At 36.0% G+C, this 26,426-nt stretch overlaps 1 protein-coding gene across 10 annotated transcripts in view; it reads left to right on the forward strand.

Moving 5' to 3' along the window:
* The window catches only part of PPP4R1 (protein phosphatase 4 regulatory subunit 1), a 97,902-nt gene that overhangs the window by 23,088 nt on the left and 48,388 nt on the right, over positions 1 to 26,426 (forward strand). For 3 of the 10 annotated variants that reach the window (XM_019649975.1, XM_019649966.1, XM_019649970.1), the window contains 8 exons: positions 11,099 to 11,234; positions 12,057 to 12,163; positions 16,076 to 16,218; positions 16,704 to 16,850; positions 21,232 to 21,339; positions 21,477 to 21,542; positions 22,599 to 22,757; positions 25,632 to 25,756. In XM_019649975.1, the coding sequence (XP_019505520.1) occupies positions 11,176 to 11,234; positions 12,057 to 12,163; positions 16,076 to 16,218; positions 16,704 to 16,850; positions 21,232 to 21,339; positions 21,477 to 21,542; positions 22,599 to 22,757; positions 25,632 to 25,756 (914 nt within the window). In that variant the 5' untranslated portion in view covers positions 11,099 to 11,175. Of the gene's footprint in view, positions 1 to 8,275; positions 8,286 to 11,098; positions 11,235 to 12,056; positions 12,164 to 16,075; positions 16,219 to 16,703; positions 16,851 to 21,231; positions 21,340 to 21,476; positions 21,543 to 22,598; positions 22,758 to 25,631; positions 25,757 to 26,426 lie in introns of all 10 variants that reach the window. The other 7 variants (XM_019649967.1, XM_019649971.1, XM_019649976.1 and 4 more) reach the window with 6 other exon arrangements.

Consider the following 26,426-nt stretch of genomic DNA (forward strand, 5'->3'; position numbering starts at 1 on the left):
CGGCATAAGGAAGGTTGAGAACCGCTGGTCTATAGCATTTCTCTTCTTACCCATAGCTGAGTGCCCAGCACACAGTAGGTCTTCACATACTTGCTGAGGTGAATCTTGATTTTCCTGGCCAACCTAACTAAGGCCATAAATTTAATTTGCAGTCAAATAATGAAATAATTTATTTTAAATTAAACTTGTTACTTTGAAAACTTTCAGACCTACACAGAGTTGCACAGGTGTTATAGTTAATTCCCCAAACTCACATTCAGCCATTAACATTTTGCCAATTTGCCATATTTTTCTCTACAATTTTTATACATACGTATACAATGTAATATGTACATTATTCTTAATCTTAACTTTTCACCTTTTAGATTGTAGAAATTATGACCTTTAGCCTGTTATCTCCTAAGAGCAAGGCCATTTTCTCAGTCAGCAATCAAATGCAGAAAAGTAACATTGACACAATTGAATTATGCAGTATGTAGTCTGTTTTCAAATTTCACCAGTTGTCCAGTAATATTCTTTATAGCAACTATCTTGTCAATCCAGGCTCCTGCATTGTATTCAGTTGTCATGTCTCTTTAATTTGGAACAATTTCTCAGCTTTTGTCTTTCATGATATTGGGGTTTTTTTTGTTTTTTTTTTTTAATTTTATTGGGGAATTGGGAAAGGGGAACAGCCAAGTTGTTGTCCTTCAATCTTAGTTGTGGAAAGCGCAGCTAGCTCAGCTCCAAGTCCAGTCGCCATCCAGCCGCCAGTCAGCAGCTCAGGGCAGCTCGGCTCAAGGTGCTATGTTCAGTCTTAGTTGTGGGTGGGCATAGCCCACCATCCCATGTGGGAGTCGAACCAGCAACCTTATTGTTAGGAGCACGTGCTCTCACCAGCTGAGCCATCCTGCCACCTGTTGTAAGCTCAGCCGCAGCTCAGCTGGGGTGCAGCTCACTGGCCCACATGGAAATTGAACCGGCTCAGCCAGCCCCGATATTGGTATATTTGAAGAGTCAGTTTGGTTTTCTCTTTCTCATAATTTGATTCAGGTTATGCTTTTGGGGGGGTAATCAGGAATGCTATGTGAGACTGATTTTTCTCAGTGCTTCATCGCAAGAGTCACCTGTCAGTTGTCCATTATTAGTGGTGGTAATTTTAACCACTTGGTTAAGGTGATGTCTTCCAGATTTCTCCACTTAAAGATTATGTTTTTTCCTTTTGTAATTAGTAAGGGAAATATGACTGGAGAAATAGCCCATTCCCAAACAAACTTTTATGGAGTAGTGTTAGAATGTGTTGATGGTTCTTACCTGAATCAATAACATTTACTGACTGGCATTCTGCTTTACGAAGAGCTTACCTTCCCTCTCTATTCATTTACTGTTTTATTTATTTGTTAAAATATCATTTTGAAGCCCCAAATCTTAAGGAAGCTCTTATAAAAATAAATCTCTGTGGTGTATCTTGTTATCTTTCATTTTCTAAGATGTAAAAACTTGGGTAACAAAAGAAAATTTTGTGAGTTTATTGTAGCCTAAGCAGTATCACTGGAAAAATTGAAGGGGAGGACAGACCTTCAGCTGTTTTTGTTAGAGGGTATTATTAGAGGCAGCTAGTGGAATAGAATGTTGTTTTGATAAAGCTAGGTGAAAAGTTAGGTTGTATAAAGGAATCAGTTCTTTTTGGTGTGGTACTTCTCAAAAGCATTAATATGCTAATGGCTTGTGAATTCGTATCTTGGAGGATAAAACATGGTTAAAAGACCCTTGTACCCTCTAGTATCTCTAGGGACTTCCTTTTCATTAACAAATATTAATGAATGCACATTCTTCAGAAGATGCCTTAGACTTTGTTTTTTAGGTAATAAAAAGATTAGCAAGGGCCAGCCGAGTGGCTCAGTTGGTTAAGAGCTTGCTCAAGAGTGTGAGCTCTGAGCAACAGCGGTTCAAGTCCCATCCCGAGCTGAGCTGCTGCTGAGCTGCCAACAGGTGGCAGAATGGATCAGCTAAAAAAAACAAAACAAAAAAACCCGAAAAGATTAGCAAGACAGTCTTTGTCTTCAGGACATTTGTCTGTTTTGCGGTGGGGAAAGGTAGAAGAAAATGAGAAAGAAAAAATAAACATTGCAATTGTTGGCCGAGTAAAAACAAGGGCCCCAAGAATGCAGGGAATTCAAAGTGTGGGAGCTAAAAATTTAATACTTTTCCTGCCACCTAAGTGGTTCTAGCTGGGCTAATAATCAAATTAACAGACAGATTAGCATGAGAAAATAAATGTTTAATACAAGCGCATGGGGAATTCACATAAGCATAAAAATCCAAAGACAGTGAGGCATTTGACATTTTAAATAAAGGAAACAAGTGGGGCGGGATATTAGATTTCAGAAGTGAGAATGGGCGATTTACAGGTAGTTGAAGAAAAACAGAACATACTGGACAGGAAAATTCTTGCTAGACAACTAAGAAACATTGGGACATGGGATATTAGCTAGCAGGCCCTTTCTATTTCCCATACTTAATTCAAATCAGGCTAAGTTGAACATCCTAAGATTTCCTTCCTGAAGCAGGTTTTTCTGTCTGAATCTCTTGGGCAGGAAAGGGGGAGGGTCAAAGGTTTTTTTTGAGTCTTTTTCTTAATAAACTGCTTAAAATTAATATCCCCAAAGCCATCTTCAGGTTGGCAGAACTTTGGTTCCTTTCAAAAGGAAGAGACTGTAATTTGAAAGAATAGAAAATGCTTCCTTGATGGTTTTGTGAATAGGTAAATTTAAACTGAGATGATAAAGAGGGCAGAAATGGGACAGATGGAATCACATATGACAGGAAGGTAATGGGGCACGTGGCATAAAATGGACCCCAACATGAACTATGTGCAGTGGAGGAAAATAGGTCGTGGCCAGATCTTAAAGACTCTTGAATTACAGCATGAGAAAGTTGTACCTTAATTCATATTGCCTGGGAGGTTGAGGGGAGGAAAGGAGGAGGGTAGAAAGGAAGAACAGTGGGTATATTGCACAGAGTAGTACTTTAGGAAGAGTGAAGTGGTTCTGATATATAAACCAGGTTAGAATGAGGGTAGACTGGAAGTAGATGGTGTGAGGCAGTTTTAATAGTGTAGGGTGTGGACAGAAGAGGGCCAGATATTAACCTGACAAGCTCAGGAGACTGAAAATAACCACATAAGATGGCGTGAGCATAAAAAAAAAAAAATTTCATAATTAAGTGGGCCATGGCGGGAAGTCACATCTTTAGCTTCCTTCATAAAATGAATCTGTGCCTTTTTAATGGACCTCTCTGTTGTCTTTTTGCACCTAAGATAACATCTTTGGAATGTCTGTAATCCATTTTCCAGACCAGAGCTGGAAACTGCAAAATTCCTCATCATTATGCTTGTCTCCTGATTACCATCTCTATGTGCCATAAAAAGCCAACTGTTAACTATCCTGGACCCACCTATGTAAAGGAAGTACCTGTGTCTCCAATTTACTTTTATCCAATCCCAGAGATCCCCCCCCTTTGTTTTCTCCCACCCCCTTAATCTATCACCAATGGATTTCATATAACTTCCTCCTTTGATTTTATGTATAAAATAAGCTGCAAACTCCCGATTCATTTTCTCAATCCGTTGAGATTTTGCTTCTTGGCAATTGTTGTCAGTTTGGCTTAAATAAACTCTTACAAGTTTTCTCTTAGGCTGGATGTTTTTTGTCGACAAGGCAGTAGTCTTCAAACTTAATTACCGTATACCTCCTAAAATATTTTTGTATACTCTGTATTGTACATTTTAAAGTTTTAAGTTATTTTTTAAAAGTACTGTTATATCATTTTAAAAATAGAGTCTAAATACCACAGCATTTTGATACCCAATACCCATTTTCAAAAATTCAAGCATATACTCTTCAAATTGGGAGTTTTACATTGTTTTTTTTTTCTTCTTGACTTCATTTCCTACACAGAATTTTATAATATATTTTTATGCTTGAAAGTTTTATTGATTACCCTGTTACAATTCTTTGCACCAAAATATGTATATGAAGAGAAATTGAAAATTTTAATTTCTTGTGGCCATAAAATTTAATTGTTCTATTTCCATTAATACTTGGTTGATCAATCAGAATGCATTATAAATGATGATAAACACTTTGTAAACAAAATTTTATTGAATAGGCATCTCTTAATGAAATGAATGAGGCTTTAAAAATAATTATTCAAGGATAAGTATAACTTCAAGAATGAGACAATATTTGGCATCAATTTCTATGTTTAATTTTAAGAGCTATAAGCACTAAAAAATGTTGACATAAATAAGTTGATGGAAAGGGTTTTGTTAGCAGTGCCACTAATTTCCTTGAACTTCTTCCAACCCGTGCTGAAAATTAACAAAATTTTTTTTTAAAAGATTTTATTGGGGAATTGGGGGAGGGGAACAGCGCTGGGGAATCAGGGAAGGGGAACAGACAGTTGCTGTCCTTTTATTCTTCAGTCTAGCCGTGGAGGATACTGCTTCATTGGCCCATGTTGGTATTATGATCATCGCGCTCATCCCAGCTGAGGCAGTCGGCCGCCGGCCATTGGACGACCACTCACGGCGGCTCACAGTGGCTCATGGCAGCTCACAGCTCACTGGCTGCTGGCCACCAGCTGTTGGCAGCTTAGCTTGGGCGCAGCATCACTGGCCTATGTGGGAATCGAACCGGCGGCACTATTGCTCAGTGCTCCTGCTCTTAAGCTAATTCTTAACCAACTGAGCCACTCTGCTGGCCCACAAAAATTATTTTTAATGAGCTATCATTAAATTTTTTTGAAAGCAAAGGATTGAAAAATAGCTGACTGGTAAAAGTATTTATTACAGTCTTCAGAGAGTTGATCTTATAACACTTTCATAAGTACTTCAAAGGGTCCCTTTGTTTGGCAATGGAGGTTTTTTCTGCCTTGGCCGTGCATCAAGTGTATCCTTGTATATCAAGTGCATCATTCACTGTACTGTAGCCTTGAGATAGTTTAGAGATATGCCTTCCTTTGTCTAAGGGGAGGAAGGAGATTGTAATCCAAAACCCCCAGGCACATTTTTGGAATAGAGTACTGTAAATTGGGGTGTGGAATATCACTTAACATTATCCATTTGATTTATTCTCAGGAAAATCTTTGTCTACCTCAAGGGGTTTGAATACCCTTGTTTGCTCTAAGCAAAAGATACCAGAGCCTCTGAATTAGGGTGTCGGGAACTGAGAGGTGGGAAGACAGAATACTTTATAAAAGTAGAATTTATAGTTCTTAGCAACTGATTTAGATATTGGGGCAAGAAAAGGTATGGTTAAAAAAAAAAGTAACTGAAAAACCTCATGTTTGAGAACTCAAGGTTATGGGGAAGAATGATGGTAATTGAAAAGTCATGAGGAAGAGCTGATATTTTGGGGGGAGGGGCAGTTGAGGGAGGGGAACAGTGTTGGGGAATTGGGGAGGGGGACCAGCCAAGTTGTTGTTCTTCAGTCTTAGTTGTGGAGGGCACCAGTCGCCATCTGGCTTCCCTTCGGCAGCTCGTGGCCTCTAAGCTCAAGGTGCCATGTTCAATCTTAGTTGCGGGTGGGCGTAGCCACCATGCCATGCGGGAGTCGAATCAGCAGCCTTGTTAAGAGCGCATGCTCTATCCACTGAGCCATCCGGGTGGCAGCTCAGCTCAAGGTGCCCAGTTCAGTCTTAGTTGTAGGCGGGCGTAGCCCACCATAGAACAGGCAGTCTTGTTTTTAGGAGCACGTGCTCTCACCAGCTGAGCCATCCTGCCACCTGTTGGCAGCTCAGCTCAGGCGCAGCATCACTGGCCTATGTGGGAATCGAACTGGTAGCCCTGTTGCTCAGAGCTCATGCTCTTAAGCTAACTTTTAACCAACTGAGCCACTCGTCTGTCTCGAGCGCTGATTTTTATAAGATCAGTTTGGATAGTTTAATATTCAGAACAAATGCAACATTGAGGTGGAGATTCTATGAAGTACCTGCAAGTAAGGATCTCTGGGGATCAGGGCAGGAGAACTTTGAGGATCATCTGTACTGTAAGTGACTGTTGAAGCTATGGATTATCAAAGGAAGAGAGGCATATGTGTGTGTGTGTGTGTGTGTGTGTGTGTGTGTGTGTGTGTGTGTGTGTGTGAGAGAGACAGAGAGAGAGAGAGAGAGGGAGAGAGAGAGGTGTGTATGAGGACAAAAGTAGAGGGAAATTACATAAAAGTAAGAAGCAAGAATAATCCAGAAAGGTAGAGAAATTCTCAGGATTGTGTACCTCCAGAGAACTCATGAAAAGAGTATTTAAGAGGAGGCTGTTGGGATAGGAGCAGTCGGCCTTATCAAATGCTGTAGAGCTGTAAGACAGTAGATCTAAGAAGGGCCCCCGAATTTTGGCAAATTATTGCTAATCTTTGAGAAGAGACTCACAGGAGTGAAAGAGAAATAGGACAGATTATAATTGTCTTGATGGGTAGGTGAAGGCTGCAAAATGAACTACACTTTTAAGAAGTTTGATGAAAAAATCGTTTTAGAGAATAGCAAGTGTATGTTTTGATTCATTGTGTTGGGAAAAAGCACCATGTAGTCAGAATTGCTCTTAATCACCTTTACTTGACTCATTAGGTATAGTATACGTGGCCATACTTACAAGTCTAACAGCCATATTTTTCCTCCATTATTGTAACATAATTATTTGAGTCCTGGATGAGGTGGTTGGTGTTTAAAGGCCATGTTGGAAAAATACATCTTTAGACAGTGGTTGTGAGGTGTTCCATTTTGGGAAGCATGTGCAAACAGCTGAAGCACTTATTTTCTTTTAGGCATACGTATGTATGGTAGTGGAATAGAATGGTGGTCAGGTGCCACCACTCACACTATTCTCTCCCTTGCTTTTTGTTTACCTGGTTGCTAGCGTCCCCCCCATCCCCCCTACCCCCGACTTGGCACTATAGAGTACTTCAAATGCATGTATGATAGTAAGTTAGGAATGGAAGTTGATTTTTTTTTTTAACTTTAAGGTTTTTTGGGGGAATTGGGGGAGGGGAGCAGTGTTGGGGAATCGGGGAATGGGGACAGACAAGTTGCTGTCCTTTTGTTGTTCAGTCTAGTTGTGGAAGACGTTGCTTCAGTGGCCCATGTTGGTATTATCATTGTGCTCTTCCCCGGGTGAGGCAGATCAGTCGCCGGCCTCTGGATGGTCACTCACGGCGGCTTTTGGCCACACACAGTAGCTTATGGCAGCCCACTGCAGCAGGGGCTACAGCCTATGCCGTCGCCGGCGACTCACGGCAGTCCAGCTCCAAGTCGAGCTGTTGTTCACCATCTTAGCTGTAGAGGGCAGTGTCACTGGCCCTCATGTGGGATCCGAACCAGGGCCCTGCTGCTCAGAGCTGGCGTCCCAAGCCAGCTCTTAATCAACGTGCCACTTGGCCGACCCCCAAGCCAGCTCTTAACCAACGAGCCACTCGCCCGGCCCTGGAAGTTGATGTTTTGAGGGTAGTTCTTGGGACTTAGTATAAGGATTTGGGACATCTGAGAGAATTTAAGGAACAGTAGATTCAAAATTCTTATTGCATAAGTATGAAATTAGCATGAATTTATAGTATATCTGAGCATTGTTAACAAGGAATACAAAAGAGGCTTACTTTATAGTATTGTTGCAGGTAGACTCTGTCTCCATTGAGTTAGAATGTAGTACTTTAGAGGAGAGTAGGGCTTCCATGTACTCCTTCCCTCCTTTGCTATTTGACAACTAAGAGTGTAGAATAATTGGGAAAGAGTGAAATGAGGCTTGCAGTCCTCTTAGAAGACAGGTTGCTTGGCTTGGAAAAGCCATCATGATCTTTGCTTCTTTCTTAATTAAAAAAATAATGATGGTTTTAATAATTGATAATTGAAATCAAATTTTATTATAGCACAGTAGAATAAGAATATGCTATGCTGCTTGGAGTTGTCTGTTGCTTAAAGGAGGTAACTTGAATTTAACTAAGCTGTTCTTAGAAAAATTTCAAATGCCTTTCCAAATTAAAGGGTGGTAATGTGATTTCTCTAGCCAGGTAAAAGGATTTTGCAAAATGTAATAATGTTACTCTTTAAAAATTAGAAGACTAAATTGATTTTGGTTGGTCACCTTTCCCTACTCCTCCTGCCTCAAGTCTGCGTGAACCCTGTGCCCCACTAAATTACTTATTTTCTAAACTTGACATGATTTTTCTTGACTCCCTGTCTTTCGATTTCTCTGCTTATATCCTTCCTGCCCTCTGTCCTGCCTTGGCAAACTCCTGTATCTTCCAAGAATTGGCACAGTAAGTGATTAACTACAATAACTAGTAATAAAATAGAACAATTCTAACAATATACTATAATAAAAGTTATGTGAACATGGGGGGGTCTCCCAAAAAAATCGTATGGTACTGTACCCAACCTTTTTCTTCTTGTGATGATGTGAGATGATACAATGCCTACATGTCTAGAAAGTGTATGCAGCATGGATACACTGGACAAAGGGATGACTCACATCCCAGGCAGGCAGGATGGAGCGGGACAATTTAGGATTCCATCATGCTGCTCATTCCATTTTAATTTATTTAGTATTCCATTTTAATTCTTCTGTTGACTTTTTAGCCATCTTTTCTTGCATGTTTTATTTTTTTTATTTATTTATTTTATTTTATTTTTATTTTTTTTAGCTGAGCCATCCCGCCACCTGTTGGCAGCTCACGGCTGCTCAGCTCGGGCTGACTCGAACCGCTGTTGCTCAGAGCTCAAACTCTTGAGCGAGCTCTTAACCAACTGAGCCACTCAGCCGGCCCTCTTGCATGTTTTAGAGATTACTCCTAAGAATTGTATTTGCATCTTTAATTTATCATAACGTATTTAAAGTTAGTGTACAACTTTGCATAAGCTATAGGATTCTTGTAGCGGTACAGCTAAATTTACTCCCTCTGTGCTATTTATTTTATCTGAGGATATTATTGACTGTACCGTCACTTAGGGTACATATTGTAGGGTTTTTTTCATTAGTGATGATAGTTTTTAAAAATTATTATTGATTATATTTGTGTTTTTCCTTGTACCCTGTGGCAGACATTTGCAGGATGACTGGGTAAGATTTAAGTGTGGAATATTTTTGTGGCCTCCATAAAGATGAAATCCAGAGCCTTCTTAGTCCAATCAAGAGTTGATGAGGAAATCGTGAATTTGGAGAGGAGGATGTAGGCCAGAGTGAGTCCACAGATATTGACAGGAGGCGGCAGTACTGGGAAATAGAAATTAACTTTTGTCACCAATTCCTCTACTAGAGTGGAACACATCCTTTTGCATCAAAGTAATTTTCAACCATGCTAGAGTGGTGACAAAATAGTGACAAAAGTTGAAGCAAAATATGATTTTGTTACCCTTTAGGAGTATGTTTCTCAAAATGGTTGTTCAACAATCTGCATTTGAATTAGTGGGGGTATTTATTTAAAAATGAATGCTCCTGGGCCTTACTCCAAACTTATATAATCAGTGTCTGCGTATGAGATTTGGGAATCTGCATTTAGAGGTAAGTGCTCCAAGCCTGTCTTGAACACAGCTGTGTTTGACAATCACTGCTCTAGGAGTCTTCCCCACTGCCCCTGGCTTTCTATGGACCAGAATTAATATTATTAATGTTTATCTTTAAGATTAACAAGTGTGAGACTGACAAGACAGTTTGGTCATAATGATAGAATTCTAGAGCCTAAGGTACCTATGAGGTCATGCTAGTTCAACAGTCTTAGGTCACAGAGGAGAAAACAGGCCAAATGAGATTGTCTGAGTGGTTTTTACAACGCTAGTTTGTAATTAAGGTACTTTGCTATGAATTGTAGATCAGAATAACCTGTATAAAACTTTTTTGCACTTTGTAAGAAATTATTTCATGTTAGGTGTTATTTTTAATCCAGTTTGACAATCTGCCTTTTAATTGGGCTATTTAGACCTTAATGTTGTTATTGATATGGTTGGGTTTAAGTCTCTTATCTTTCTGTTTTCCATCTATTTGTCCTATCTCTTTTATCCTCCTCTTCTGCTTTGCTTTGGATTGAGTATTTTTTATGGTTTCATTTTATGGCCTTTATTGGCTTAATAGCTGTATGCCTGGTTAATTTTTAATGGTTGCTACAGTTTATAATTAGTATATATCTTTTAATTTATTACAGTCTACTTTCAAGTAATATGTATCTTTTCACGTTCAGTATAAGAACTTTAGAACAGTATACTTTTTTCCTGCCTTTGTGCTACTGTAGTCATACATTTTACTTCTGTGTGTGTTACAAACTCCAGGGTACATTTTTTATCTTTTTATTTTACAGTACACATTTTTACTTTAGTCAATTATCTTTTAAATAGATTTTTAAAATAAGAAGGCTTTGTGTTTACCCACATATTTATCATTCCTGATACTCTTCATTTCTTTGTTGTAAATCCAGATTTCTATCTGGTATAGTTTTCTTTTTGTTTGAAAACGTCCTTTAATCTTATAGTGCAGGTCTGCTGGTAATGTCTGTCAGCTGTTTTATGTCTGAAAGTCTTTATTTCACCTTTGCATTTGAAAGATATGAATTTCAAAGATATTTGAAAGATTTCTATTTATTGAGTATAGAGTTGTAGGTTGACATTGTTTTTTCTTTCACTACTGTAAAGATGTTGCTCTACTGTCTTCTGGCTTGTATTGTTTCTAATGAGAAGTTTGCTGTAATTATCTTTGCTCTTCTGTATATAATGTTTTTCTCTGCATTACAGAATTAACTATCAGTGTTTGACATTTTATTTATTTACAAGTTATTAATGTTCTGATTGAATGTATAAGTTCTCAGGTCTCTATGATCACTCTTTTTTGAACACTGTTCTGTAATCACCCCATACTGAGTTTCTACAGCCTCTGACCCCATGCTTCTAGAGGCAATTAGAATATATCTGTAAAAACAGGAAGCATCCTTCAGTTATTCATAGCTTCTGAATTGAGTCTGAGATTCTCCCATGATTGTTTGTACCACTCCAGACTCATAAGTTTTACTTCTGATTCTTCAGACAGGCAAAGTGGTACTTTTTAGTTTCAGAGTGTTATAAGGAGTATTTCTGATGTCTCTGATAGTTGGTGTGGATGACTACAGCTCAGAGTCTGATGTGATTATTATACCTTCAGCCCTGGACTTTGTCTCACATGATGAAATGTTGACGCCACTAGGGAGATTGGACAAGTATGCTGCAAGTGAAAACGTATTTAATAGGTACGTGCTTATTCTTTTCATTAAAGTGGAAGTGTAAGGATGATTTTTATTACATTAATTTTAGTAGGGAAAATGAAATTATCCAGTTTAAAGTTGGTATTATTAACATGTGCAGTCTGAGTCACCAAGTTCCCTTAGTATATAATAATCACAGCCACGGCCTGTTTTGTAGTTGTTTACTCATTGATCCTAGTAACCTATATAGCACTCTTTCTTTGCTTTTCGGCAAAACAAAAACCCCAAAAACAAAAAAATAATTCATGTATAGTGATTACTGAAGAGTATATTATTCTTTCAGCAGATGATGTTGTATACTTACTGTGTGCCAGGTAATGTTCAAGGGGATTGGGACACATGGCCGTGACCAAGAGCTAACACTCTTCCTAATGCATTGTTTCTCCAACTATGGTCTCAAGACCAGCTGTATCGGACTTTTCTGGGAAATCTGAAAGTGTTTGCCTAAATTTTTTTAGTATAGATGTATAAAACTCATTTAGTAAAAATATATAAAGAGAATACGTTATATAATGAAGAATGAGTAAATTTTCCCATTATAATTGAAGATAACAAATCAATTCTAAGTCACCTTAGAAATTTGTTAAATCAGTTAGATAAAGATGAAAAATATTAGTAAATATTCAGTTTCATCTTGTTAAAATAAAATCCATGCTGGCATTTGTCGCTTAGGAAATTAGGGACTTATATATGTTGTAAAATGTATAAGAAAAAATTTTCTTTAAAACTATGGATTCTGCCTTTTGAAATTCTGAATATTAACTATTGATGCCATTGAGCACTATATAATTTTCTTTTTTTGTGTAGACAAATGGTGGCCCGGAGTTTGCTGGATACATTGAGGGAAGTCTGCGATGATGAAAGAGATTGTATTGCTGTTTTGGAAAGAATTAGCAGATTAGCTGATGATTCAGGTATATGTTCATGCAGGGAAAGTTTTCTTTTATCAAATTTGTGTATTTAAAACTAACGAAAAACTGTGTGGGATAAGAAATTCCTTTAAAATTTTTCATAAGTAAATTATCAAACCAATTAGTAACAAGAAAATCAAAACTTGGTACTAAGATCCATACATTTTATAGTAGGCCCATTTAGATTAACTTTGGAAATTTCTCAATAGAAAAATCTTAAGAGCATTGCTTTGCATCATCAATGTTATATTTTAGGATTAATAAAAACTTTAAAAAATAATTTTGAATAAATTAAAAGGGATGGAGTAGGCTGTAAATTTTTTAAGGCATTTTTTTGTTCATGCTTTCTCAGTTGAAAAAAATGTTAGTCACCCATTGTAAAACTAATGCTGTTTGTCTCCAAAGTGAAGATAGGAGGGTCTGCTTAAGTGGTAAACTTGATTTGAGGCTTGGAATACAGTTATATTAAGGTTTTTTAAAAATATTTTTTGTTGTGGTATGGTGAAATATATATAACAAAATTTATCATTTTTAACCTAATACTAAATTTTAAGCATATTTTATTATTTGATTTTAGAAACAATTCAAAAATAAATTTTTTTTTCTTAAACCCATTATCTTCATTAAAATATGTTATCTTTCAATTTCTTACAAACTTTTTTGTGTATCAATAAGTCTTTACATTTTTAGATGAGCAGATTTTTTGGTAAGCAATTCATTTTATGGGAATATGGTTATTATTTACATAAGCCTTAAATAATTTTTATTTTATTAAAAGGTAGAAAAAATATTTGTTACTTTACTAATAATTTTTCTCATCATGACTTTCTGTGTACATAATTGCTCACCGGTATGCTTGTTCCATAATGGTTTTAGGAGAGTCTCATCAACTGTAATTTGTACTTTTTATTTTTTGATTTGGTAGAGATGCAATTTAACTTAAATTTTTGTCAGTGTTGCATCCCATTGTGGTTACTCCTTTCTTAGTAGAGACATAGGTATTTTTTAAGGAGGAATTTATATTTTATTTTACCTATTTACCAATCATAGTGCTATTTTTTATAAACATACACGTATATTTTTTTTAAAATATGTTCTCAAGTTGTTGAGTTTATGGTAAATATCTCTATTGGCATTTACATTTTGCATTCACTCAGTAAACATAAAACACTGCATGTTTTGTGCCAGGTTCTGGATTAAGTATTAGAGCAGTTACTAAATTGAATAAAATTCCTGTCCTCAAATTAACAGTTTAATGAATGCAACATGTAAACAATAAATTATAATGGGGAGGATTGGGGCTGGCTTCAGAAAATTAGTGGCATTTGAGTTGAATTTGATAGAATGATGAGGTACAGAAAAGGGAACGAGTGTACTCAGGAAAAGATAGGTTTAGAGGCTTGAGGAGTTCAAGATGTTGGCCTGTTTGGTCAACAGTGAGTTTACTGAATCTACAGTTAAATGAGGCTGTTAAATAAGATAATTGAAGGCTAGAATGTAAAGATTTGTACTATGCCCTGCTGGAGAGTTTGGATTTTCTGTGATTTAGAACAGTAAGTAGCAGTATGGATTGACTTGATGAAAAAGATAGGTGGACAGGAAGACTAGTTAGGAGACTAATAGTTATGAGTTGTTTGAGAGAACTTGAATTGCACATGGAGCATATTTGTATCATTTCTGTGGGTATATACTTGGAATTTAGAATTGGAGTTATTATGTCATAGGATATGCATATATTCATCTTTAATAAGCCATAGAGTTTTCCAAAGTGGTATAACAATTTGTAGTCCCATCAGCAGTGTATGAGAGCTCCTTTTGTTTCACATCTTCACCAAAACTTGTTTATTTTAAATTTTCAGAGGGGTAGTAATTTAAATTTATAGCTCATTGTAGTTTTAATTTACATTTCCTCAGTGCCCAGTAAAGCTGAGCACCTCGTTATATGTTTATTGGCTATTTGGGCATCTTTTTGAAATATCTGTTTAAGTCTCTTCCCCACCCCACCCTCCTTTTTTTTTAAATTGGGAGTCTTTTTACAACATATTTGCAGAAATTCTGATTTTGGATACAAGCCCTAAGTCATATATGCGTATTATAGTTAAGATACAGATAAGTCTGTGACTTATCTTTTCACTTTCTTAACTGTTAAAGAAGAGTTATTTTCTTTCATAGGTAGTACTATTTGTGCCCTGCCTAAGAAAATTTTCCTTACTTCAAAGTCATGAATATTTTCTCATGTCTAATCCAGAAGTGTTGTTGTTTTTGCCTTTAATGTGTGGATCTACATTCCACCTAGAATTTATTCTTGTGTATGATATAAAGTAGGGGACAAGTTTCTTTTTTTTTTTTAAATGGGGGTATCCAGTTGACACAATATTCTTTATTGAAAAGACCATATTTCCTTTTTCGTCTTTTAATAAATTAGTTATCTATATTTGCATGGGTCTGTTTCTGTAATTTATTTGTTCTGCCTAAGTAGGACTTCGAAGAAAGAAAACTTAACTGATTTTATTCTTAACTAAAACCGTAATTTGTCTCTTTCTTTTGCTTCAAAGTATATGTAAGTATTAGGTCAATGTTAGCATATTTAGAGTCAGTGATGAAAAATAGAGACTATATGTACAGCAACTCTATTTTGTTCAAATACTGTCTTACTTCACATGGCATAGCCGTGTAATAGAAATTTCAAATATTGGTTTGTTGATAGGACTTTTAGCTTTGGAGAATGCCAGTACAGTATCTACTAGTTTTATTTATATCTGTTTTTTGAAATCTAAAGTTCGTCAGGACGTATTCTTGGATATTTACCTTAAGGTAACTTTCATAATATCCTTAATAGGTGCCAAAGTTCTAATTAGGTCTGATGTAGTGACTTTTATTGATATTCTGTCATGTCTGTATGTGTGCCAGTCACTTGCATTTCTTCTGTGAATTGCTTTTTTGTATCCTTATTTTCTTTCTTACATTCATTTGAACAATGGGGTTCTTTGTATATTTAGTTATTAATACTTAATTATATATGTGTTTTCTCTCAGGAGGTTTTGCCTTTTAACTGAGTGTGGTACCTGTTGACTATTACAATGAAGTCTTTTTAAAGTGAAAATTGCTGATATTTTAGTTGGTGTTTTTATTTGTTTGCTTTGATTTGTCCCACCTCAAGCTCAAACGTTTTTAAAAAAATGTGTTATCTTTTAATGCTTTTAATCTTTAAAAAAAGGTTTGGAACATTAATTCACCTAGAATTAATGTATGGTGTGCAGCATAGGAATCTTATCTTTTTGTCCTCAGATAACTAGCTCATTTTCCTACCGTTACTTACTGGGTAATTCATCCTTTTGAAACTCAGAAATTTGAGATGCCATATATGTCACATTTAAATATGCCATATATACTTGAGTCCTTTCAGGTTTGTTTGTTTTTTTAATTTGTTGGTCTCCTTTAATATTCACTGAACTTTTTAGTCTTAGTTAATTCTAACCATAAATCCTCCATTCGTTGACTAAACTTAGATTAGAAGCCAGTCCTTAAGACTTAGGAGGTTTTTAAATAGTAGCCTTTATAGATGCTATATTATAGTTGATGTGAAAATTGAATATTTAACACCTAGCACTAATTAGGTCTGATGTAATGTCACAATGTAGGTGATGAATAAATTCAGTCATTATAGGAAATGATTGCATGCTCAGTGCATACTGTGAATATACAAACTTGGGATTGCAGGGGGGAGGTCCCCCTTTAACTCAAGGGGTTGACCTGTGTATGATTGTGAAAAGGATCACAGAGTAGAGAACATCTTGTAAGTCCTTTTCATGCTGAGGATGAAAGTCCAAATCTTTTCCTAAATAGGCTCAAGCCCAGGCACAGATTTTTGTTACTGTGGGAGAATGTTTACTCACATTTCTATTATTTCAATAGAGCCAACTGTGAGAGCAGAGCTGATGGAACAGGTGCCTCATATTGCCTTGTTTTGTCAAGAAAACCGGCCTTCAATTCCATATGCTTTTTCGAAATACTTACTACCTATTGTGGTTAGATATCTCGCAGATCAGAATAATCAGGTAAGAGTGCCATTTCCATGTTCTTAATGGAAATATATGTAGTATGATATATGTAGAATGGCCTAAGTGGTCTCATTTAAGTATTTTTTCCTTTTTAACTTTGTTATTCTGTTTTTCAAAACAACCATTTATCTTAAACAAGATGTGTTGAGAGTATGGCAAATCTAGGTCTCCTTAATGCCGTTATAGACAGTGCTTCCTAGGTGCACCCTCACTTGGTGGCCTTTACAGATGTCCCTCAAAAAGTTTCGTTGTGAGTATATTTTAAAAGATGGCTTTTTTGTTCCACTTCTGTTATAACACAACTTACCAGGTTCTATCTTTGCAATTCTTGAAGAAAATAGCCACAGATTTTTATTTGCATGATTTTGCCTGTTATGAGTCTCTTTAAGTTCAGATAAGAAGTCTTCAATTTTGTGAAAATCAAATAAATAGTTTTGTTGTATCATGTATATACTTCATTTATACTGTTAATTTTTTCCCAGGTAAGAAAAACAAGTCAGGCAGCTTTGCTAGCTCTGTTGGAGCAGGAGTTAATTGAGCGATTTGATGTGGAAACCAAAGTATGTCCGGTCCTTATAGAGCTAACTGCCCCAGATAGTAACGATGATGTGAAAACAGAAGCTGTAGCTGTAAGTAGAATGTGATTTTTCTTTTTTTTTTAATTAAAATTTATTGGGGTGATAATTATTAGTAGAGTTACATAGGTTTTAAGTGTACGATTATGTAATACATCATCTATATAACACATTATGTGTTCACCACCCAGAGTCAGTCCTCCTTCTACCACCATATATTTGATCCTATTTATTCCCCTTACCCTCTGGTAACCACTAAACTATTGTCTATGTCTATCAGTTGTTTTTTTTTTAAAGATTTTTATTGGGGAATTGGGGGATGGGAACAGTGCTGGGGCATTGGAGGAAGGGAAACAGACAAGTTGCTGTCGTTTTGTTCTTCAGTCTAGTTGTGGAGGACGTTGCTTCACTGGCCCAAGTTGGCACCATCATTGCGCTCTTCCCCGGGTGAGGCAGATCAGTCGCCTGCTTCTAGACAGCTGCTCACGCTGGCTGCTGGCTACACATGATAGCCCATGACAACCCACTGCAGCAGGGGCTGCAGCCTACGCCGTCGCCGGTGACTCACGGCAGCCCAGCTCCAGGTTGAGCTGTTGTTCAGCATCTTAGCTGTAGAGGGCAGTGTCACTGGCCCTCATATGTGGGATCCGAACCAGGGCCCTCTGGTGTCCCAAGACAGCTCTTAACTAACACACCACTCGGCCGGCCCTGTGTTGTTGTTTTTTGTTTTGTTTTGTTTTGTTTTTAAAGATTTTATTGGGGAATTGGGGAAGGGTAACAGTGTTACAGTGTTGGGCAGGCACGCCGCTCAGCTCAAGGTGCTGTGTTCAATTAGTTGTGGGTGGGCATAGCTACCATCCCATGCAGGAGTCGGAACTAGCAGCCTCATTATTAAGAATGCACACTCTATCCCCTGAGCCACCCGGGCGACAGCTCAGCTCAAGGTGCTGAGTTCAGTCTTTAGTTGCGGGCGGGCATAGCCCACCATCTGGAATAGACAACCTTGTTAGGAGCACATGCTCTCATCAGCTGAGCCATCCTGCCACCTGTTGGCAGCTTAGCGGCAGCTCTGCTCAGGCGCAGCTCACTGGCCCATGTGCAAATTGAACTGGCTACCCTGTGGCTCAGAGCTCGTGCTCTTAATGTAACTCTTAACGAACTGAGCCATTCGGCCAGCCCAATGTCTATCAGTTTTTGTTTCTTTGTCTTATTCCTTTGTTGCTTTCAGTTTTATGTACTACATATCTGTGAAATCATATGGTTTTTAACTTTTTCTGCCTGACATATTTCACTTAGTATAATAATTTCAAGTTCTATTCATGTTGTCACAAATGGGACTATTTCATCTTTTCTTATGGAAGAATAGTATTCCATTGTGTATATATACCACAACTTCTTTAGCCAATCATCTATCAAAGGACACTTTGGTTGTTTCCATGTCTTGGCTCTGTGATTTTTCAGTTTACGTATATTGACCAACAAGAGGTGTTCATTAAATATTGGGTTGTCGGGAAAGTCATGACGCATTTTTGCATTGAAAAATGCAGAAATGCTTTATATGCTATAGGGTTTATACGTGTTACATACCAAAGTAGCCACAAATGATTGCATTTGAAATATAATGCCAGGCTAGAAAAGGACATAGGTTTATAAGGCTTCAGAAAGGTGCGTTTTCTGTGGGCCCTCTATTATGTCAAGCAACTGGGGATTAGATAGCTCTGTCGTTGGGCTCTGAAAAGCAAAATATACAGCAAGAAAATAATAAGCAACTAAATTTATGTCAAAATGGAAAAATAGGATGGGATAAAACCAATACAGCTACACACACACACACACACACACACACACTCTCTCTCTCTCTCTCTCTCTCTCTCTCTCTCTCTCTCTCTCTCTCTCACTCTCTCACTCTCACTCTCACTCACTCACTCAACCTGTATTGAATGAAGAAACATTTGAACTCCTTTAATTACTGTTGAACACTTTTCTAGACATTGTGTAAGCACTGTAGAATAAAAAATAATAATACTTAGCTCCTGCCCTTGACAGTATGGTCTTTGGGGGGGAACAATGGTCAGGCAAGTAATTTTACTATAATATGGTATATGGTGTAAATTTTGATTATTAGAAAAATATACAGATTAATTATGCACATAATAGAATCAAGTATAATAGTAAATCTTCTGGGGTTTTTTACATGGTTGGCAAATATTTTGATAGAGAGCCATCAAAAATAGGGCATGAATTAGAGTTTATAGTAACATCTGTTGCAGTTTACATCTATGGTTCCTGAATTCACATAGTAAGAATTCTAATAAATTAGGAAAGTGATAAATCCATCTGAAAATGTATTCAAATCTAATTGGATAGTGAGAGTTCAATACCTACCCTAAAATAATATAATTGCATCTTTGTTGATATGAAAAATATTGCAACAAAATTTTATAGTGCTTCTGAATCAGTAGGGTGAATTTTATCATCTCTCTAGTCCCTTTCCCTTGGAAATTCCTTGATTTCAATATTTTCTTTTTACTCAGGTACCAGTTAATAATAAGTTTAGATGCTTTTTCCCCAGTAATGCAATTTTTATTAAAGTGAAACCCATATAATATAAAATTAACCATTTTAAAGTGTACAGTTAAGTAGCATTTAGTGTATATTCACAGTGTTTTACAACCACCACTGTCAAATTCTAAAACAATTTTTTTTTAGTTTCACAAGTTCATTGTTCAGGGAAATCAGTTTTGGCATCACTGTTGGGGTTTTTTTTGTTTCGGTCTCCAGCCATTGAATGGCCGCTCACGGCGGCACACACTGGTTGCCGGCCACTCAGGGTAGCTTACGGCAGCCCACTGCAGCCTACATGACTCATGGCAGCCTAGCTCCAGGTCAAGCTCTTGTTCACCATCTTAGCTGTATAGGGAGGGCTCAGCGTCACTGGCCCATGTGGGATCCAAACCGCCCGCCCTGCTGCTCAGAGCTCGTGCTCCCAAGCCAGCTCTTCACCAACGAGCCACTCGGCCAGCCCTCACTGTTGGTTTATATTGAGCAGAGTTTAACTTGCTCTATTATTATAATTTTTGATGGGATTTAATAATAGTAAAACATTATAATTACAATAAAAGGACTATCCAGAGTTAGTATGAAACCCATGATTCTCTTACAGTTGGTTTGTTTATTTTGTCATGTTTTGCATACCCTTGCTTCCCATCTGTTCTCTGTCTAGCAAATAATTTATTCTAATGATAGATTAGTAATGCAGTATAACTTTGGATCTTTAAACTAGGGCTTAGAAATGCTTAGAAACAGTATGGAGTCAAAATATAAAACTGGCTTTGGGATTTGAGAGATGTAGGTGTTAGCTCCAGTTTTGAGAAGGCTGGGATTTAATAGGAATTGTGTCGAATCTATATATCGATTAGGGGAGAATTGCCAGCCTAACAATCCATGAGCATGGTAGAGCTCTCCATTTATTTAGGTCTTTTACTCATCAGTGTTTTGTAGTGTTCAGTAGATAACATGTATGTATTTTGTGAGATTTCATGTCTTCTAATACAGTTGTGAATGATAACTATTTTTAATGTTTCCACTTGTTCATTGCTAATTTACAGAAATGCATTTGATTTTTGTATTCTGACATATCCCTTGCAAATCTCCTAAACTCACTTATTTGTTCTAGTGGCTTCTTTGTAGATTCCTTGGTATTTTTTATGTAGACAGTCATGTCATATACGCATATGAATAGAGCTTTTTTTCTTTTCAATCTGTATGCCTTATACTTCTTGTCATATTTGCACAGCTAGGACTAGATGTGATAGATAAATGATGACAAATCATCAGATTTCTTTCTATACCACCTGTGAGGGTAATTTATTTAAATAATGTTGGGTCAGTTTTCACACACAGTTCATCCTCATTTTGCCTAGTACTGTGTTAAGTGAAATGAGCGTATCAGAATCGTGTCCTTGCCTTTGCCTTCCTTGAAACCTAGGCTTTGCAGAGTAAGGACACAGTTCTAATATGCACAAGTTTCATTTAAAACAGGTACTTTGTAAGGTAAGGACTGCCTCTGTACAGTCTTTTCTTAACAGTATAGATATACTGAACCCAGATCCTTCTTATGGATAATCATTCCTTTGAAACAGTCACCATTTTCTTATTGGAAAAATGTAGGGATTTTTTTGCTTTTAAAGTTATCAGGCAAAATGATTACTAGGATTGAAACTATAGACAAAAGTGAAATTTTTATGATTATCTCTGGGTTTGGTATGCATTTAGTAATTATTGGTTTTTATTGGTAGTAGTTAATATCTATTTTTCAACTCAGATAATTAAGATGTGTTTTTTGTAATGTATATGGTATAAATAAGTTAGCAAACTTTACAAAAGTCTTAGTTTGAAGATATTTTCAGTGTATTTTTGTTCTTATTTGTTTTAGATAATGTGCAAAATGGCTCCAATGGTTGGGAAGGACATTACAGAGCGTCTTATCCTGCCTAGATTTTGTGAGATGTGCTGTGATTGCAGAATGTTTCATGTTCGAAAGGTATTTTTTAGTCTGTTTGTTTGTTTAAGAACACATGGTTCTAGTGGTTACTGTATTGATATGTGAAATTTAAAAGATTGTTTTTAAATAACTTCATGTGTAATATTTTGAAATGTGAGTGATGCTTTTGTTGTCAGGTCTGTGCTGCCAATTTTGGAGATATTTGCAGTGTAGTTGGCCAGCAAGCTACTGAGGAAATGTTGGTAAGTGTTACAGGAACAAAGGAGGAAGCAGTGCATTACAAAGTAGCACATGAAGTTTGAAATGCATACATTTACCCCCACATTTTATTAACACAATTTCATGAATGTAAACCAGACAGATAATAGGATTTGGAGTTTAGGAACTTAAATTTCTGTAATCAGAACTGTGTTTTGATAAAGATAGTTTGTTAAAAATGCAAATATGTTTAAGAACCATTGATCCATTTTTACCTCTTCCATTTCTATTAAACAAAGCAATTCTTATTTATTCAAATGGATCTTTAGTTTTATTGCAACCCTCAAGTCTTTTAGTAACAAATTACATCTACAGCAGATTATTTTTAAATATACATTAAAATAAAACACTCCCAACAAATACAGTTTAAATGTTATAATCCAAGTATGTTAACTTCAAGAGTTTCTGAAACCATCTGTTACCAAAACAAGTTTAGGCACAGGCTCTTGGATTATAACATTTAAGCTGTATTTGTTGGGAGTGTTTTATTTTTCCATAGCTCATAGTATTATAAATTAGGTGCAATTTATTTAAAATTACTGAGTATTAATCCTAAACAGGTCTTCTAAACTTTGTTAAGAAAATCTAATATTTTAAAACACTGAAAGCAGAAAATGAAATAAAGTAACTACAGGCATACCTCAGAGATATGAAGAGTTTGGTTCCAGACCTCCACAATAAAGTAAATATCACAATAAAGAGAGTCACACGAATTTTTTGGTTTCCCAGTGCATATAAAAATTATGTTTACTCTATATTGTAGATTAAGTGTGCAATAGTAATATATCGAAAAAAAACCAATGTACATACCTTAATTAAAAAATACTTTATTGCTTAAAAAAAAATGCTAACCATCATCTGGGCCTGTTGGAAAAATGGCACTTGATAGACTTATTTGATGTAGAGTTGTCAAACCTTCAATTTGTAAAAAATGCAGTATCTGTGAAGTTCAATAAAGCAAAGCACAATAAAACGGGGTATGCCTGCATTAAACCTTACTCTGTTTACCTGCCTAACAAAACACTATCCTTCTTGCATAGCTGCCCAGGTTTTTCCAACTTTGTTCTGATAACGTATGGGGAGTCCGGAAGGCTTGTGCTGAATGTTTCATGGCAGTTTCATGTGCAACATGTCAAGAAATCAGACGGACTAAATTGTCAGCACTGTTTATTAATTTGATCAGTGATCCTTCACGTTGGGTAGGATTTTGTTTAATTATCATTTGTAAAAGAATACATTTTACAGCAAACGTGATTTTGATTTCATAATTTTAAAAATAATTTATAATTTAGGGTATGTTATTGTTAATACTTCAAGGAGTAAACAATACACAGGCAACTGTATTAACTTTTAAAAAACTGGACAAAATTACTATACAAATATAAATCATCTTCATTCTATTGATATGATATAGCATATTGATTTTCAGATCTTAAACTAACCTTCAGTCTCTGGGATGTCTCACTTGATCATATAATAATTATATGTTGCTGGATTCTGCTATTTAAAGATTTTGTTAAGGATTTTTGTATTTATTATAAGAGATAATGGTCTATAGTTTTCTTTGATGGCTTTTTTTTTTTATCAGAATAATAATGGCCTCCTAAAACAAGTTGGGAAGTGTTTTCTTACTCTTCTGTGTTTTGGGAGAATTTGTGAAGAATTGGTAGTAATTCTCTTTTAAATGTTTAATAGAATTCAGCAGTGAAGCCATCTGGGCCTATCCTTTGTGGGTAGTCTTTTTTATTACTAATTTAATCTCTTGTTATAGGCCTGTCCAGATTGTCTGTTTCTTCCAAGTAACGTTGTTTTCTCTTTTCTCCTGGCAGTCACATTACACACATGTTGGTGCTCTTAATTGATGTCCCACATTTTTCTGAGGCTCTATTAATTTTTCCTCGTTTTCTGTTTTTCAGCTTGTATAACTTATCTTTATATACCTCAAGTTCACTAATTCTTTTTTCTGCCATTTCTGTGAAGTCCAACATCTTACTGCTCTCACACACAGCTTCTGTTACCTAAATTTTTTTCCATTGTACGGATCACACTTTTCTGTTTCTTTTCATGCCTTGTAACTGTTTGTTAGAAACTGGACATTTTAGATAATATATTGTAGCATTATTTGATACTGGTATCCCTATCAGGAGCTTGTAATTGTTACTTGCTTGTTTGTTTAATGACTGGCTGGAATACTTTAGTAGACTCGTTATTTACCCCCTCCAGGAAGCACAGCTTTGGGTATGCCCATAGTCACTCTTGGGGTGTCAGCATTTTGGTGGGAGTGGGACAGACAGCAACTTGAGGTTCTCTTGTCTTGTCTCTCCTGGCTGCTGGGGCCTCAGTATTATAAGCCACATCCAAGGTAGAGCCTCAAATCCACTAATGGGTGTTAAGTAGAAGAAGGGAGCCCCCAGCATTCCATTGCACTTGCCCAGGACCCAGCCTGAGTAACAGGTAGCTGGGGGCAGGGTGAGAAATGTAGAAAGCCCTCTGGCTGGGAGCTGGGAGAGAGAGAGCCCACTGTTCCTAGCTGCAGCAGCCTGGAGTGGACGCTCTGCCTCCCTAAGCTGGTCTTGGTTCAGATACCTCTGACTCTCAGCTTTTGTAACTGAATTTTTGTGGATTTTCTTGAATAGATATTCCTTAATTTGTTGTTTAATCTTAGGACCATTTCCACAGGTGTTGAATGGTAGGTCTTTTTTTCCTATTTCACCAGGGTGTGGGTCACTTGAGCTCCTTGCATTTGCATGCACTGTCATGCGAGAAGTTGATTCCAGGATCTCACCACATTTATTTTCAAAACAAAATCTACATAGAGGGAAAGACTGTTAAGCCTTAGTACTATTTTAATGTTTTTATAGTATCTTGTATAAGATTATTAGAAAAGACTATGTACATTTTGAAACTTGGTCATTGTTTTTGCTGAGTAATACAGTAGTATTTCCTGTTAATTTGGGGATATGTTCATATTAAAATTTCTTAAAAATCTCAGTCATTTGAGGTATATATATAAAGCCTATGCCTATTTGAGACAAGCTCAGAGTTTTAACATCCAGAGTAGACTAAATGTGTACATATAATTTTAAAAGTTACCTTTTCTGCTTTTATGGAAATATATATATATAAAGGGGAAAAAGTCTGTAAGTTAACATATATGCACTATTCTTTTTGCTTTGGTGCACATAATTCTAGCCTAATTGTTGTTGTTTTTTAACCAATTGAATTACTTTGTAACTTCTTCTCCAAGCAAGTAAATACTAATAATTATAGGCACACTTTACATTATCTTTCCCTTTGTGAAATTTACACAAAGCATGTAATTCTCATTTTAAAACTTGGAAAAGGTATTATTATGCCCCAAAAGGCATAATCTCAGAGAAATTGGTTTGTAGTTTTCCCCATTATAGTTGCCTTTGTCAGATTGTGTCCATCCTTCTACTTCCTCTCATGAAACCTCTCCTTTCCAAATGTCTTTTTTAAGTTTTGATTACAAATATAATGCAGGAATATGATATGAAGTAAAATTCTCTAAACTTTTTAGCTCTCCTACTTGAGAGATTCTTTAATAACAGTAATATATGCCTCCAGATGTTTGTGAAATATATTTTGTCAGTATTATATTTCTGATGAGTGTATGTGTAGTTCTGGTACATCTGCTTGCTACCTTGTAGTGAACAAATTGCAGTGTTTTCTACATGAAAATGTTAAATGAATTTATCATATTTTGTGACTTTATTGCTTTATATTTTCTATTTGGAATCTTGACTTCATTCTTTTTGTTCTTGAAAACATGACAGGACTTTCTTTAGTTTTGTTCCACGTAAATGTTTTATAGGATCTCATCGTTACATTTTGATGGTTTAAATATTCAAGCCAGGATAAAAAAATTAAAAGAGAAAATAGTTTATAAAGAATTTTAAATTCTAGCAGAATAATGATTTATAGTTCTGAATCTGGGTTTCATTTAGAAAAAAATATTATTGTCTTAAACATACTTCATTCAGTGTGTGGAAAGTAGGTTATTAATAATACTGTATTTTTATGTTTTATTACTGTCCTTTTTTTATTCCTAGGTTCGCCAAGCAGCTTTTCAGTCTCTGGGACCCTTCATATCTACTTTTGCTAATCCATCTAGCTCAGGCCAGTATTTTAAAGAAGAAAGCAAAAGTTCAGAAGATACATCAGAAGACAAAAATAGGTATAATCTTTTTAAAACTTAAACTTTGCTTTCCAGTTTTACTGCTTGGGAACATTTTTTTCATTTTCACTATTTTATAATAAGCGTTCTTTTTGGAGACTACTGTTTCTCTTAATTATACAAATTAGTGAATATTCTTATAGAGTTTAATTTTAAATACATTTGTTAAATGTCATTTTGGTTGGTTATATATTAGATGAGTGGATGAAGATGCACATGACACTGAGCTTGATGTCAGGCACATAGAAAACTGTAAATGATAGATTCGATAATAGTTTGAAATAAGTTTATTTAATAAATTATTTATGTAGTAAACCATGTGTTGATATTTAGAATACGTGAGGTAATGGTTATTCAATTTAAAGGGTTTGCTTTTTTTAAGGAGTAAAACCTAATTTAGGATATCTTTTAGTATATAGTCCATTTCTTAGTATTATTTTTCCTTCCAGTCAATTAATTTAATTTTGGCTCTTGGATTCTCTGTCTACAGAATGATGATTGTAATCTCCCAATTGAAGGGGAAAGTATTTTAATGATTAGCACCAAATTAGTGTACTTATTAACTAGACTATCAATTTAAAGTATATTAATCTAATGGGGCAACAGATTTTAAAATGAAACTTAAAGAGGACAACTCTCGATTTTTATTTTAAATTTTTTTTACATTTAA

Source organism: Hipposideros armiger, unplaced genomic scaffold (genome assembly GCF_001890085.2).
Source record: "Hipposideros armiger isolate ML-2016 unplaced genomic scaffold, ASM189008v1 scaffold_136, whole genome shotgun sequence".
In the NCBI taxonomy this organism is placed as follows: Eukaryota; Metazoa; Chordata; class Mammalia; order Chiroptera; family Hipposideridae; genus Hipposideros; species Hipposideros armiger.